This window comes from Aplidium turbinatum, chromosome 17 (genome assembly GCF_918807975.1).
Source record: "Aplidium turbinatum chromosome 17, kaAplTurb1.1, whole genome shotgun sequence".
NCBI classification, from domain to species: Eukaryota; Metazoa; Chordata; class Ascidiacea; order Aplousobranchia; family Polyclinidae; genus Aplidium; species Aplidium turbinatum.
This window is the reverse complement of record NC_137488.1, coordinates 8602538-8618917: the sequence shown is the minus strand read 5'-3', so window position 1 is coordinate 8618917 and position 16380 is coordinate 8602538. Positions and strand designations below refer to the sequence as shown.

The 16380-nt window shown below is 41.6% G+C and overlaps 1 protein-coding gene across 1 annotated transcript in view; it reads right to left on the bottom strand.

Moving 5' to 3' along the window:
- The window catches only part of LOC145786556 (multifunctional protein CAD-like), a 32955-nt gene continuing 16575 nt past the window's right edge, over nt 1-16380 (bottom strand). The window contains exons 18-44 of the mRNA XM_082598232.1: nt 13293-13400; nt 12857-13125; nt 11983-12238; nt 11346-11546; nt 10970-11116; nt 10698-10805; nt 10415-10541; nt 9934-10076; nt 9493-9717; nt 9063-9132; nt 8795-8907; nt 8197-8301; nt 7723-8001; nt 7076-7160; nt 6675-6841; nt 6221-6385; nt 5922-6053; nt 5638-5839; nt 5114-5229; nt 4807-5028; nt 4027-4494; nt 3113-3254; nt 2330-2526; nt 1505-1660; nt 986-1090; nt 672-766; nt 1-420 (exon numbers count right to left, since the gene is read on the bottom strand). Of these exons, the coding sequence (XP_082454358.1) occupies nt 315-420; nt 672-766; nt 986-1090; nt 1505-1660; nt 2330-2526; nt 3113-3254; nt 4027-4494; nt 4807-5028; nt 5114-5229; nt 5638-5839; nt 5922-6053; nt 6221-6385; nt 6675-6841; nt 7076-7160; nt 7723-8001; nt 8197-8301; nt 8795-8907; nt 9063-9132; nt 9493-9717; nt 9934-10076; nt 10415-10541; nt 10698-10805; nt 10970-11116; nt 11346-11546; nt 11983-12238; nt 12857-13125; nt 13293-13400 (4509 nt within the window). The 3' untranslated portion in view covers nt 1-314. The remainder of the gene's footprint in view (nt 421-671; nt 767-985; nt 1091-1504; nt 1661-2329; nt 2527-3112; nt 3255-4026; nt 4495-4806; nt 5029-5113; nt 5230-5637; nt 5840-5921; nt 6054-6220; nt 6386-6674; nt 6842-7075; nt 7161-7722; nt 8002-8196; nt 8302-8794; nt 8908-9062; nt 9133-9492; nt 9718-9933; nt 10077-10414; nt 10542-10697; nt 10806-10969; nt 11117-11345; nt 11547-11982; nt 12239-12856; nt 13126-13292; nt 13401-16380) is intronic.

Sequence of the window (16380 nt, the reverse complement as noted above, 5' to 3'; positions counted from 1 at the left end):
TAACTGCAAGACAAGTTGTATTAGGATTGGACAGATCGGCAGTGAACGGGCAAAGGTTTGAAACGATGGTTTCATAGGCAGTGTTTACAATTCAGCATACAAAACAATTCGAAAGTGGTCTACAACTACAGTAGTATAGATGGGTTAATATTGGTCTAAAAATAACAAGGTCCAACCAGATTCGTTAACGATTGTTAGTGTAAAATGGCACGGTTAGTGTAACATTAAAAAACAGAAGATGATGATACAAGAAATGTTTATGATTGTAAAAAGAATTTGTGTCATTCGGGTGTTGAAGAGTTGCGCCGTTCACGTCATGCCGAGGTTCCCAACACCGCACACAGCAGCGCCATACGAACGTACATTCCGTACTTCACTTGTCTGAAATACGCAGCTCTTGGGTCGCTGTCCACTGTAGCACTGCAAATAAAAAAGTTTTACTCAAACAACCAATCTGCATAAACTGCATGTTAATAAAATACATTTTCAATATTACAGCCAACTGCAGCCTCACAGAGTAAAAGTTGCCGATTTTACACCATTTCAACAACACTAAACGTTGAAATGATGCAAATATGGATTACTTTTAGTAGCTAAGGTGTTTAGCAACAACTGGTTTCTAAAACTTGAGTAAAATGAAGTGATGCTGCAATCTGAACAAAAAGCCTTACTCGATCTCCTTGATTCTAGGAAGAGGATGCATCACCACCATCTTGTCCTTCGCCTTAGTCATCAGATGAGGAGTGAGAACGAACTGGCTCATCGCCTGGAAAAAGAGAACTATGTTCAAAAGTAATTTGCAAAAGAAGTTTAAGGAGTAAAGTAAACAAAATCCGCTTCTATTTTCAAATGCAAAAGCGTTGCTATTACGTCTTTTGGCGGTATTTGAGCGATTTTTCGAATATGATAAGGTAAAATGTAGCTGCACAAAAAACCTCAGAACACATTATTTATTTTTGTTTCGAACTGTAACATCCGCTCATACCATGGCCTCGTATTCCTCCGCCGACTTAAATCTTTCTCTCTGTATTCTGGTCATGTAGAGCACATCGGTGTCACGTAGAGCTTCTTCGATGGAAGAGCAAACAGCCTGGAAGGAAAATAATAAACGTACCCAGACAGCAAAATCCGTCATTTTTCAAAATCAATGTAAAAATTACGAATTTTGTTGTCTAAGTAGATACTAGATAGATTGTACAGCACTTAGCTTACTTAATGCACTTAGATAGTCAAGACTACCTATCCAGCCTCATCAACAAACAGTTGGCTAGGTGGACGAGTGGTGAGAGCGCCCGCACGACGCAGATTCGATACCTACCGAGAGTACGTCGCTGTGTCTTCAGAAGACCCATAATAACATGCTTCGAAGGTGGATGCAAACATTGGCTTTCTTGCTTTCCCAGTTACTTAAGCCATTTGTACAGCACACCCGGCGCAGGTCAGGGTACGACTAAAAGCGTAGGTTTCTATCATCGACAATTGAAACGTAAGTAAAAATCTTTACCTGAGGAATGTGGCGGCTAGCCACGTAATCAACGACTTCCTTAGGCATGGCAAGGCCTGGCGGGCTCACGTAGCGGAGGTTGACCCTGTACAGAGTAAGCAGCCTGGCAAGAGAATGGACGGTCCTTCCGTGTTTCAAGTCGCCGACGAGCGTGATCTAGAAAAGTAAAGAACGATGAAGGGACCATCCACGTTTCGGCGAATGGAGAGAGTAACGTGTGTTGTACGTGCACCAGTATATGTTTGTTTAAAAATAGCGGAATCCGTTGCGGCTGCGTTTCTTTCAGCATTTTACAAGGCAATCACAACGCAACGAAGTGTAATATGCCTCCAATTCTTTCCTTTAAAAGATGTGCTAAGCAGAAAGAAGACTCATTGCTTTTAGGTGCTGTACCCAAGTAGTTATGTAGTTGCACAAAGCAGTATTATCTACTATGAAAGACTAGAACGAGTTGAGAATCCGCATCTGCCGATCCAGAAATCGAGACTCCACTCATTGGTGTGATAAGCTGGTAACTGAAAGTGACACAAAACAAAGAACCCGTGATCCGTGATCACTGTGACCATGGCTAGAGGCAGAAGATCTTTCGTCAGAAACTAATAAATAAATTGACTGCCAGCCTAAATTCTGGTACAAATGTGGAAAGAATTAGATTTGAACAAATATGGCAGACTTTCCTTTGATCTAATGTCTACAGCGGGGAAGTGGTTCTTTAAAACTGATTGATGCAAACATTGTTTTGAAAACATGTGTTTGCAAAGACAACGTGTGATCAAAACGATCCACAATCAAAACTGTTGAGAATGACGAAATCAAGCAACTTACAGTCATTCCATTAACTGTTCCCAGTTCTTCTCGTATAGTAAACACATCCATCAGAGCCTGTGTCGGATGCTCTCCTTCTCCGTCTCCTGCGCTTATGATGGGACACTGGCAATGCTGGACGGCCTGCGCCATGGCACCGGGGACTGGGTGCCTCAGCACGATGACGTCAGCATACGACGAGATCACTTGTATGGAGTCTAAAAAAATTGAATAGAATGCTTACGCTCGGTAGAATCGTTATCCAATCATCAGTATTGTTTACAATTTACATTGATTCAACGTCTGTAAACGTTGAATCAATGTGAAAAAAAGCACTGATTTGTTGGCCGGATGCGAGTTTTTCCATGTTAAAATGCTAGCAAGAAGCTCGGTGGAAACATTTCCGATTCCTTCTGGTATAGAACTTAGGAATTGTGAAGCCCGTTCCATATCATCCGATGCAACCTTTCGTCACCACACAAACATGATTGTTGATTTAATTAACCGATGTTTCAACACCAGCGTTCGAATAATCTGGCAATTCACATTGAAATCATGGAAGAGTGGGACAGAAGATTTCACAGAATATGAAATAAGGACGATCTCTTTCCACTCTATAAAATGCTCTGCGCCGATTGCTTTGGCTTCAAAGCGCACATGAGGCTAGCTGACAGGCCATATTATAATAGCTCGTTCTACATCAACTAATAAGTCCTTTTTTGAAATCCAAACCAATGTCAAAAAAGACTGATTTACTGCGTGGGGTAGGTTTTCATGACTAAACTCTCAAGCAAACTCTCGCACCGCTTAAAGTTTCCCCTTTCTGAGCTGATGACGTCTGCTCGTTGACGTTGACCACGGAGCCTCCAAGCCTGGTCATGGCAGAGTGGAAGGAACACACGGTCCTGGTGCTCGCCTCGTGGAACACAGTCGCTAGCACCTTGCCCTGAATAAATTGATGCGGGGGTTAAATAAGAATTCAGGGTGGTGAAATTTTGCATGATTCATACACAGTAGTTGCCGTACGTTTAATAACAATTCAAAGATGTTGAAACAGACATACATGATGTAAAAAAATAGCCTACTACTGTCACGATGAATATTTTAAATGAAAACCTTAATTGCACATTAAAGAATTCGAGTTTCAGATCGTAGCATCGGTGATGTTGTGGTAACATTTATTATTATTATATTTAAGTGTAAGGACAGTTTATATTTAAGTTGAGTTGAATTTTACGGCTGTCTGACTACCTGATGAAAGTTCTATTTATCTAATTTAGCTATCTGACTCCATGAACTAATTTCCACACAATTGTTATTCGAATTATAATTTTAAGTTATCAGAAGGTGTTCGTATAATGTTGTAGTTCTATAACACAATTTGAATTTAAACAGTACAGAATAATGAAATTACAGGATAGTGAAACATTATCACGAGTTATTACATTTTAATTAAACAATCAATTTAATGTTTTTCTGAGAGCTGAACCGGTCTAACTGAGCTCTCGCCAAATGCGAACAAGTCATTTTTATAATCATCAGTTCCCTTTTTCTTATTGACTTCGGAAGCAGATTAAATGGAAAATTACAATTCTTTAGGAAATTACGCATGGTTTGAAATGGTTCATTTTAGTTAAAGAAAGGGAATTTATATGATGAAATAATGGATCGCTACAATGTTGCATGCATAGATAGATAATTAAACATGCGCAAAGTACCTTCAACACATTCCCGAGCGAGCGGCCATGTTGGATGTCGTTCTTAAAAATCTGAGCTGCGTTGAAGATGTGAGATAGCTGCTCCCTCTTCAGCGTCGACGCTGATAGAACGTGTTGGCCAGTCAAGTCAAACGGACTGCTTATAAGAAGTTGAAGTGGTGAGACGGAGCCGTTCACCAGCTGCTCAGCCGATAACAGTTGAGGGGTGCCACTTTCTTGTACGGACGCTTGGCCAGGGGTTTCGTTGAGTGGACCAAAAGCAGGCGGGAGGCCAGGTGGGGGGCCTGAAACGCGGCGGGGCTTGGGGCTCACCCCAAGTCTTCCATCACCAGCTTCGACGGGACCTTGTGGGCTGGGGTTCGATAAAGAACGGGAAAATGCGAAACTTGGGACGGACAGGGTGGCAGATGTTGGTTCTTTGACGGGGGTGCTACGGATATCTCGACCAAACCCACCCTCGACCAAAACCTAAAAGATAATTTGACAATTTAGGTACTAGCGACCTGTTTTAGCCTGATACTGCGGTTGGCTGTGGTAGTAGCGGTTTGCAGTAGCTTTCGGAACACAGTTCCATACTTAATACTTATGTGCTATGACGAAAACAAGGTCCTTAGTATCTACATTGTAAAGTAAGCAACGATCTTGCTGCTAAAAGCGAAACTCAAGCTACTGCTAAAAGATAATATTGTAAGTTCTTTTTTATAAAATTTGTCGAAAAAGCTGATAAGATTAAACAAAATGATAATTAAACGTCTAAGCTTCGAAAAAATTCGTCAATACCTTCCCATCAATATAAGCGACCTCCCCATGCAATACGACTCGTGTTACGCTGCCGGTCACTTTGCGGCCAGCGAAAGGCGTCCACTTGGCTTTTGAAAACTTGGGAGCATCAGGGATGGTCCACGAGGTGGACAAGTCAACTTCTATGTAAGTGTCTTGCTCCGAGAGCACCGGGATCCCAAAGATGCGGCACGGGTTTGTGTGCAAGCGAGAAACAATGTCCTGGAAGAACAAAGAAATCAAAATGGATTAAAGACATTGGTTCAAACAATAAATAAAAATATGGCAAGTTAAAAGCAAAGTGAACCTGCAGAGTGAGTCTTCCTGAAGAAACAGCAGTCAGGAGAAGAGGAAGCATGGTTTCCAATCCTGGAAATCCGGGAGGAGGTTTGCTGCTTGACTTCTCTTCCACTGTGTGTGGAGCTGAAACACAAACGTCACAATCAACAATACCAAACATAAATACATGAAATTGAAAAACAAACGCTTTGAGTGCCAAGTTAACACTGTATCTCCTCCCCAGTTTAGTTCAGCAGGCCATAGCCCTAAGAAAAGGCGTAGACATTTCTCTCTAGAGCAGCGTCTGTTCATACTCATGAGAAAAATCAGGAAAGGGCCATAGTCGAAGAGGCAACACTCCACAATCGACGGCATGCCTATGTCTTGCCAAAAATACAGCCAAATGCTCTTGAACGGTGTCGAACTGGCGGCCTTTCGAACGTCGAACCATAGTTCTCACCACTCGGTTTTGCAGCCGACTTCTATGCAGGAGTACAATTCGTACACGTCATTGCTTCTGATTTAAACGATGAAAACCTGCACCATTCTCACCATGATCGGTTGCAAAACAGTCGATGATGTCCATATGCTCCCAGAGCGCTTCTTGGTCGGCCTTTGTGGCAAGCATGGGTCGGACCTGTCCATGACCATGTCCAATAGTGTCCAGGTCGTCTTCAGTCAGGAATAGATGATGAGGAGCAACTTCGCATGTCACAGGGAGACCTCTCTTCTTCGCTGTCCGGATCAACACAATCTGACGACGAAATAGGACTTTTAAGTGAAAGAAACGTTGTTTTTATGTGAATAAATTACGAAGAAAAAGAACCTTGGCCTACCTCTTCCCTTCGTGCAACGTGGCAGAAATGCACGGGACGTGAGTAGACTTCAACAAGCCAAAGAACGGCGGCCATTGTCTGACGTTCAGCATGGACGCATAGGGGAGCGTTTTTCGGCCAATGTTGGAAGTGCTGAACAGAAAAATAACAACTTCATTAACTCTGTAAACGGACTATTTAAAGTCGCGATGCGCATGAATATATAAAAAACACGTCAAGTAAATGTATTCTCAATTTCCTTGTTCAACAAAATAAATAGCTTTGGACGAAATAAAGTGTTGTTTGGGAAGAGCCCATACCTCCATCCAGAAGGTAACGTCGTCCATTCGCAGAGTCGTGAAAGTGTCGTTGAGGTACATCTTGAGACCGGCGGCCTGGGAACTTAACTCTGCCACTCCTGCAGCGTTTGCTTGCGCCGCCCCAACGTACAAAGCAAAATCGCACTTCGCTTTGGATTGGGCCAGCTGGAAGAAAGTAACCCTTGCTAAAATACTCTACTAATTATACCTTAAGCATTTTATAGCAATTGGGTTAGGCTGAATTTGATATTTGTAAGAAAACTGCGGTAAACCAGACTTCACCGGAAAGCATTGTACAAGAAAATAAACTCGTGACAATTTTACACAATCCCACACAGCGAATGATGTTGGTATTCAGAACCTCACAGCATAAACACGAAGAGCCTTACTGCTACTTTGCGTCGATCCTCAACAGGTCTTTTCTGAAAACAATTGCTCAAAGGAAATAACTTACTTTCATTGTATGCATGAATGCCAGTTCGTCAGTTGTAGCAGGAGATGTATTCGGCATAGCGAATATTGTTGTGATGCCACCAGCTAGGGCGGCAGAAGTACAAGTCGACCAATCTTCTTTATGCTCACCGCCGGGCTCCCGTACGTGGACATGCACGTCAATCAAACCTGCACAGTGCACACAAACTGGTTTAAACCAGCTTCAATTAGACAAAAAGTTTACTAAGATAAACTCGATATCAACCATGCACAAAACTATTATTTCATGATGATTACTAACATGCGATTATTGTTCTGATTAAAAGAGTAAAGCATTCTTGGCAATAATTTGATATCGATTCAACATTGAAAAGTCGTTAAATCAAACCTCAGATATGCAAATCAAAATAGCTTTCAACCAACCAGGTAATTTGACAAGCGTTTGTGACGTTATGCAATCAAGGTGAGGATGGAGAACTGGCGAATGACGTTTCAACTTGCGAAGAGCCTGGCATAAATTCAACGTTACATAACCGTTTATATGATCCAAAAGTATGATTAATGATTATACACCACATGGCTTTCCCATACAGCAAAATCTATCATTTGTACATAGATTTACCAGTCTGGATAAGAGAATGACACCATTCTTCAAAGCACAAATCATCATTCGCAATGAAATGAAGTTTATCCACTAGCAAAATTCAACTTTTTTACACCGGTTTAACGTACGTTGAATTAATGCAAAAAGAACCACTTTTGCTAACTGGGATATTAACAGCAACACCGAAGAACATCTGTTATGGTTAATTTTGTCTTGGTCAAAAGTTGAACTGTTTTCAAGTAGCGTTTGTAGGCTTTGGTCTGCACTCTTGCTTTGTCTATGATTGCGACAAAATACGAAATAAGCTGCCCTACCTTAGCAGAACCACTACGAATCAAGTAATTACCGAATTATTGTCAATTGATGAATATAAATTAAACTACCATTACTTTATCATGCAGAGAGAAATCAGTGTTGTTTTGGAAAAAAATCCGTGCCGCACCAAACGAGTATCCGCAGAACAAACCTGCACAAACAGCTTCGCGCATTTCACGTCGGTAATGAGCGGAACCGACAAGTCGATGGCAAGCCGACGAAACTTCTGGCCTCTAGTACGGATCGAGGACATAGATGTGTGTCTGGCCGAGCTTCCACTCCCGCTGCATCCTCCGCTCCTCATCGGGAGGTTGATCACCAAGCCGATGGACTTGTTTGAAAGGTAATCCATGATCGAAGGCGGCTTCTGGCCACTCTTTGCCTTCAGCATCTTCTCTGAGTCCTCCGAAGGCCAAGCCACAGGGTTTACCTTAATTTTCGTGTAAAAAAAAATTACTAATTCCCTCCTCATACAACAAGATCAAATCTCTTATAATAAAACAATTCTTGAAAGAGAAAAAAACAGTTTACTTGAATATGGACGAGCAGTGCAAACGACGATTAGGAGATACGTGAAAGAAACACATTTTCCAGAGGAAGTCATAACGCAACAAACATGACTTACCTTGATCCCATGCTCAGTGTAGAAGTCAGCCGTGCCGATGGTGCCGTGCAAAATATAGCCGAGGCTTTCCAACGTCCTTACGGAAGGGAGCAACTCGGATTTGTGCTGAATAAGAAGAAAAGTGGCAATTTTATGCATTTTTCGGCATTTCAGCACAGCAGATATCAACTTTAGGCTATTCAAGAAACGTTTTGGCTAACAATTATAATTGTCGATATGTTTTTGTATAGCATTTAGACATGCAGTACAATTTCGGTAGACAGGTTACTTTTTTAAACCATAAAAAGACATATCTAAGCAACAACACTACCTTTAACACTATAACAACAAGCAGTAAGCTAACGTTTTCGGCTAGTCATACCGCCCTTTTCAAGCTTATAAAAGAAATACTAAAGAATCATACAGTATCACAGCGAAAACAAAATCAAATCTAAACATTTGAAAAACTGCCTAACTTGCTTGCACAAAATGATGAGTGAAACATTACGCAGCACAACGGGTCAAGTATTTGAAAGGTAAAATTAATTGTTTAAAAAAAAATTACCCAAGCAGATTACGCAAGATGGACAGAAGCACAACATATGTAATGTAGACATACCTTGTAGCTACCAATAGACAACAAGATGTCTTTATTTGGAATAGTGAAGCCAGTACTCAATAATGCTTTGAGGTAAGCGTCGAATCGACTTTCGCCAAAGCAGGCAACCTCGCCTGAAACAAGCAACGTTTTCTGTCTACTTTCAATTTACGCAAAAAGATAAATTCTACTGAGGGGTGTAATCATGTGATTACATGCGCAACTTGGCAAGAAATTTTTAACAGCAAAAGTCGAGCAGCATCAGCTTTGGTCAAGATAACCTTCTTACCTGTCGATGCCATCTCCACCCCAAGCATGACATCAGCACCACCCAAGCGTGAAAATGAAAACTGAGGAACCTGGAATAACAATCGCATAAGCATTGAAAATACACACAGCACAACTTTCCACACGTTTACTAAACGATCAGTTTAGTTTTCGGTTCCATTCTTATCATTCATATACCGCAGCCCGGATGAGCCTACTCTACATATTAGAGCAGAGCTGTTCGAAACAAGAACATTTCGAAATGTTTCGCTAGCTGTAAGACTCTGCCTCGTTTCGTTGTGAATTCGAAACGAAACGATTTGCCAAATATTTAGCCTTACGAGTGCTAAAAGCAAAGTCAACCGTGGTGAACAGCCACACCACTTGTTCAAAACTGGACGTGGGCCAAGATTGAATAAGAACATAATGTACACAATTGAAACGCTGCTTACTTTGACACCGACTCGGTACGGCTGGTCCGTCAGTAAAATTGTCGGCTTTCCAAAATCCGGGGGAGAGCCTATGAACACCGAGGGTATCGAGCTGTACAAGTCGAGGGGCTGCCTCATAATGCACCTCGTTGCGATGGCAACCAGATCGCAGTCCAGGGTCTTTGACACGAACGGGAAGGAACGCGACGTTCGGACGTTGCACTCGATCACTTTCAGCTCATTTTCCTGGTTGATAAAGAAACGTGGCAGTGTCGTAAACAATTGTAAACTAAAATTGATGATGTTTTGATACGTAGTCGCATTCACAACAAAACCTTGTGGGCAAGAAGCACATCAAAAAAGTACGTCAAAACTCCAGCGCACGTGCAAATTATTACGTAATTCTCGTATGAGCCCAGTTTGTGGTAGCAATTTTACTTTCGAATTTAAAGGTTTAATTACCTTCGCAATGAGCTGGATGTTGAACGGGCCATTCACTTCCAGCTTGCGCCCGACAGCGCAGACGATCTTTATGATTTTATCGATGGTTTGTTGGTTCAAATCTTGCGGGGGAGTGACAAGGGTTGCGTCACCAGAGTGCACCCCTATGAAATAAGTTTTTGGTCAAACTTTTGATTTTGACGTTATTTCAACATTTCGTTGAAGTGGTAACATGCCATCAAAAGTTGAAGATCTCAATAAGGATGCACCAGTAGCGACCCAGACAGCAAAATTCGTCATTTTTACATTGTTTGCAGACGTTGAATTAATGTAAAAATAACGGATTTCGCTGTCTGGGAAAATATGCGCTATAAGTTGCGCGTTAGTAACAGGCTTGTAGACTTTAAGTCAAAGATTGGTAAGTTAGCTGGGATTACTTTTGAACAGAAATAAATACCACAGCACATGTCGCGGCAACTTCTACAAAAGTCAAACTCTTTACCGGCGTTTTCAATATGTTCGGAGATTGCGATGACAACCACTCTTCCATCGCTTGCAACCGCATCAACATCAATCTCTTTGGCCTCCAGGATAAATTTAGAGATGACGACCGGGTGTTCTTTTGAGACCTGCGTGAAAAGTTAGCCGTTCAAAATAAGGGCCAGAATCGCACATACACAACTCGTTGAATAATGGCAAAAATATGACTTTCACACTATTAACGCAGAAACGTTGAATTCTAGACTTGGAAATACTGTATATATAATAAATTTAATTAAACATACCTGAGAAGCATTCTTCAAGTACTCGCTGAGATCTTTCTCTGAGTGAATGACCGACATAGCAGCTCCACTCAGAACATAGGACGGTCGGACAAGACAGGGATACTTCACCTGCGACGATCAATAAGTTACGCAATTAGTCGGATGATGAATGACCACTTGACCAGTATGAGGTTTTTTTCACATGCAATTTCGCGTAATATTAAATTTTTATAGACACCCAATTGGCAACACTGTTGAAATAAACATGCAGAGTGCAGACGCTACCAAGTTACCTCTTCGCAGAAGCGCTTGACCTCCGGAATGCTCGATATTCCTTCCCACTGTGGCTGCTCTATGTTGATGCCGGTGAGCATTCTTGAGAACTTGAAGCGGTTCTCGGCATTGTCGATGTTCTCAGGAGACGTTCCTAGCACGTGGACCTGATTGAAAAACAAAAGAAAAAGCTTCAGTTCGGATATATTGTATGGTGGCTAACTCGGATGCTAATTTGTTGGTGGGGTATCTAGCTATGTGCAATTTGAAGGCAATAGTAAAAAGTGGCATGGTGCTCACAACACAGTTACTAGACAATGCTGCCTTTGTGAACCTCACTCGAGTTACGTCGATAGAACACATCCACAAAAGAAATTCCATCTGTTGTTGAGCTACCTGCTGCCTATGAAGAGCCATAGCAATGTTGTTGGGCAACTGGCCGCCCATGCTCAATATGACTCCATGAGGTTTCTCCTTCTTCCAGACATCCATGACAGTTTCGAAGGATAGCTCCTCGAAGTAGAGTCTCTCGCATTGATCGTAATCTGTGCTGACGGTTTCAGGGTTACAATTGACCATGACCGTTTTGTAGCCGAGCTGAAAAGAACGAGTGTTTTACATTATGGAAGCATGCCAGGCGTTCTATTCAGGGAGAAACGCATTGCGAATCGATTTACAAAGATTCACACAAACGCGGGATTTTTTCATCACCGTAATGGGACGTTCTAGAATAGATGCATCTGTTAAGCGTACTTTTCATTCAAATTTGACAACATTCTATCCTTGGTTCCTAGCTCGCGGTGCAAGTGCGTAGTGTCGTTATTGTACGACAAGGCGTGATAATTTACTTTTAAGATAACAGCAACACTGCACCTCATCAACCCTACAGAAACAAATGAATATTGATTTTAAACAGAACAGAGAAGCAGAATGTTCGTTACATAAGCGGCTAGAATGTCCCAGATGTGATCACCATAAGTGAACTTTTGAGCTCACCGACGGTTTATCTTGAGCTGCGTAATGCAAACTTTACCTTTCTCAATTCGTTCACACACTGGACGGCGCACCAATCAAATTCCACGCTGCTACCAATCCTGTAGGCCCCGGATCCGAGGACCACAACACAGTTGCCTGGAAAGGTGACGTCATTTTCCTTGGTGATACCGTTCCCGTATGTCAAGTAGAGGTAGTTGGTGGAAGCTGGCCACTCGGCCGCGACAGTGTCGATTTGGCGAACCTGGGGCGCAATGCCGTGATCTTCTCGCCATTCTCGAACATAGAGCTCAGTACTGGAAATAACAGCTAGTTGTGCTTTCGTTTGATTGCGTTGAGGTTAATGTGTTAAGGTGTTTAAACGTAAACGGCGTTATTTTATATTTCATTTCATTACATCCATTTCCTTGATCCATAATCGTAAGGTGAGCATTAAGCAACACAGGCAACTATATTCCACGAAACTTCTGATAGCGATAGAGGTTTTCGCTTTCAAATTTCTCCGCAAGGGGCAAGTAACTTGTAACGGTTAGAGAACGCAGCTTTCGCGGGATTGTTGAATTTGACAGTATGGCATTCGTTCAACAAGAACAATCTCTCTAGAGAAGTGATAAAAACCACTGGCCCAACGCTATTTTCTACATGATACCTGAAAGAAGGCTTGTTTGATTTCAAATTAGATTGTTTAGCTTTTGCAAAACAACCAGCCTGTTGTTTCCCGCCTTCTTGGAAACCCGCATTGAAGGGCGGTACAACCTATTCGGGTACTGGGTAAGGAAATTACTACCACACCAACAGCCTGTAACAAGATTCCCACGAATCGAGGAAACCAGAATTGAAGAGGAGATTAAATCGTCAAAATCAAAATACTACAGTAGATAAGTTGAAATCTACTTCGCCAACGTCATGATTACCTTTTGATGCATTGAGCGATCTGCCTGTCGGAAAATCCCAAGCGCTTCGCTTCTAGTAGCAGTTCCTTTGAAATCGGCATGACCGTTTTGCGAGTGTCGTGAGCCATAGCGCTGCTCTCAAGCTCTTTCGAAATGGACACTATGTTCTTGAACTTGTTGAGGAACCACTTGTCGATTCTGGTAAGGTCGTACAAGGTGTCGATGCTGTATCCGGCGTGCAGTGCAGACGCAAGAACAAACACCCTCTTGTCGGTAGGATTGCGCAGCGCCTAAATAACAAACAAACATCGATTTAAAAGCGTCTGCAGACGTTGAATCAATGTAAAAAAACGGTTGATTTGCTATCTGGGAATGCTTTCAATAATTTAACAATTAAACCATCGTTTGTTCACACAAATTATTCAATTTCGATTCAGCTTGAAGCCACTGAACGTACGTCATCGGATAATTCCTCCAGTCCGTGGCAGAATCCATTCCAGTTGCCGTCCACCATTCTCAAAGCTTTCTGGAAGGCTTCTTCAAAGTTCACGCCAATGCCCATGACCTAAACATTGAACGAAGGTAAAACGTCATATTTGAACCAGTCAAATGCGAAACTTCACTATTAGACCGAGAGCCTACGACAGAAGATTTCACCCCATAAGGTACAAAAGGTTTGACCCCTTGAAGTTACTGGGGTCAACCATGTCACTCACAAAAAGTATGGAAGATTGACCGCACCGGGTGGATCTGGACCCTAGAGCCCCCTAAAAAGCCCAAAAAGGGGGTTAATTTCACCCCATAAGGTACATGGACCAAACTTGGTGAAAACGAAGTTCTATGTCAGGACATCACAAAAATATCAAATCTAACAATATTTTCGAGTGGAAAGGTGATGTAAGACTCCCCCCAAAGTGACCCCCCAGGGGGTTAATTTCACCCCATAAGGTACATGGACCAAAGTTGGTCAAAACGAAGTCTTATGTCAGGACATCACAAAAATATCAAATCTAACAATATTTTCGGGTGGAAAGGTGATGTAAGATGCCTTCAAAGTGACTTCCCTTAATGTGACCCCCTCGGAAGGTTTATTCCACCCCATAAGGTACATGGACCAAACTTGGTCAAAATGAAGTCTTATGTCAGGACATCACAAAAATATCAAATCTAACAATATTTTCGGGTGGAAAGGTGATGTAAGATGCCTTCAAAGTGACTTCCCTTAATGTGACCCCCTCGGAAGGTTTATTCCACCCCATAAGGTACATGGACCAAACTTGGTCAAAATGAAGTCTTATGTCAGGACATCACAAAAATATCAAATCTAACAATATTTTCGGGTGGAAAGGTGGTGTAAGATGACTTCAAAGTGACTTTCCTTAATGTGACCCCCTCGGAAGGTGTATTTCACCCCATAAAGTACATGGACCAAACTTGGTCAAAACGAAGTCTTATGTCAGGACATCACAAAAATATCAAATCTAACAATATTTTCGGGTGGAAAGGTGATGTAAGATGTCATCAAAGTGACCCCCAGAGGGTTTATTTCACCATAGAGTACATGGACCAAACGTGGTCAAAACGAAGTCTTCTAGGGCACCACAAAATATCAAATCTAACAATACTCTCAGTTGGAAAGGTGATAAAAGACCTACCCAAAAGTGAATCTCCTCCTATAGTTTAATTTACTTCATCCCTTTCTCGAACCAACCTTGGTGTAACGAAAGTGCTATGCCAGGATAGTACGAATGGATTAAATTTAAAAATATTTTTATATAGGTTTTGATGAAATACATTCACAAGCTGTCCCATGATGCATGAAATGGAACTATAGCCTACTTTACAAAAAGTTTTTGTATAAATCATATTAAGTCAATCGAAAAAAGGCAACAGGACATGACAATACATGGCTTTGTAACACCAAAAACAGAAAGTACGTAAGAAGCATATAGGCTACAGTAGCCAGAAAATTGATCCAAGATCTTGATACCACCACTAAATGTGGACTTAATCGAACAACTGACTATCCAAATCAAAACGTTTCGAAATGAATCATTTGGAACGTTAATTTAGGCAGTAATGAACATTTTCCAGCTGCTACAATAAATAACCCAATAAACCCAATGTAGTAAATTTTTGTTTAATGCCATTTGCTTCATGTCTCCAATCAGTTATTGTAACTGTTCATTCATAAACAGAGATTGTTTGTGTAAATGTAAACGGTAACTCAATTGGTTAGCGCGTCACTTCTGGAACGAAGAAGCTTCAAGATCAATAGCGGCGCTGGTTCGACTCTCGGGGTGTGCGCTTGAGCAACGCACGTTAAGGGCTGCTCTCCATTCAGCGGCATCTAATGGATGGAATAATTCCCCGACAACAAGCCTTCAACAATCGGAAACTTCACTCTGTCAATCTCGGTGACCGGGCCTGCGCCAGTGATTCAAAGCCTCTACAAGTATGCGAAACTGCCAGGATTAAGCTCTGCAAGAAGCTTTCCCAGTCCGAGGATAAAGATTCAATCAATCAATCAATCACTGGTGTCGCTTTTACTTTCTTCGTCTTATTCTTCAGATTCATACAATTCTCCTGTTATATACAGAGAAATAAAGACTGTACGAAACAATTGCTATTATGCACTACAGATATGCGTAACATACAATAGTAATTTTATTATCTTTTACAGACGTCTATTTTTCTTCGAATAATGCAACATTGCAACTTACTATTAACTGGAAAAAGTTCAACATTTATTTGTTATTTAGTGCACCCAGGCATTTTTCTCAAGATTGCAGAAACTATTGGTTATAGGTTCCTAAAACGAAACTTTACAGCCAGTTATTGGCTAATGTTTACAGTAAGAAAGTAAACGACTGATAGACCAGGAGAAAGTTTTATATTTATAAAGGGTAACCCAAGCGACATCCAATGCTGTTTACCTTCTTCTTGACTTTCCTGGATGAGATCAGATTCCACGCAGAGACATCTAAAGATGCTTTATACCTTTACCTTCAAACCACACCACTTTATAAGAACCTCCTTCTTCTTTCCAGCCATACTCTAGCAGCAACGTTGCTGCTTGTTCACTTCTAGTTGAAGATAACCACCATCTTGTGATGAGATGTGTGCGCCTTGTCTTCTGGAGAAGTACTCGTAAACAAAGTGGTAGAGTACTACTATCTACAGTAGCTTCTGGTATGCATGATATCCTTTCATTTTCTTTTTTGGGTTTGTAGCCGTCTAAAAACATTTGTAAACGGACTTCGTTGACATAATTAATTTTCTTGTTTTTGTACATGTTACACACAATGTTCTCTATGGCGATGATAGTGTCTTCACTAATTGCTTTGTCGTGTCCGAGTTGGCTAAAAGCTGCCTGCGCTTCGTGGTTTCCTTGGAGTAATTTCAGCGGCCGCACTTTCCCTTTCCTGCTAAATGACGAGGTGTAATCAGAATCTGTAAAGGCATGATATGCAGGTAAACACTTGCAAATCGTCACTCCAAGTGCGGTAGGCCTATGCAGCTGGTTGATGTTGATGTACCGCTGC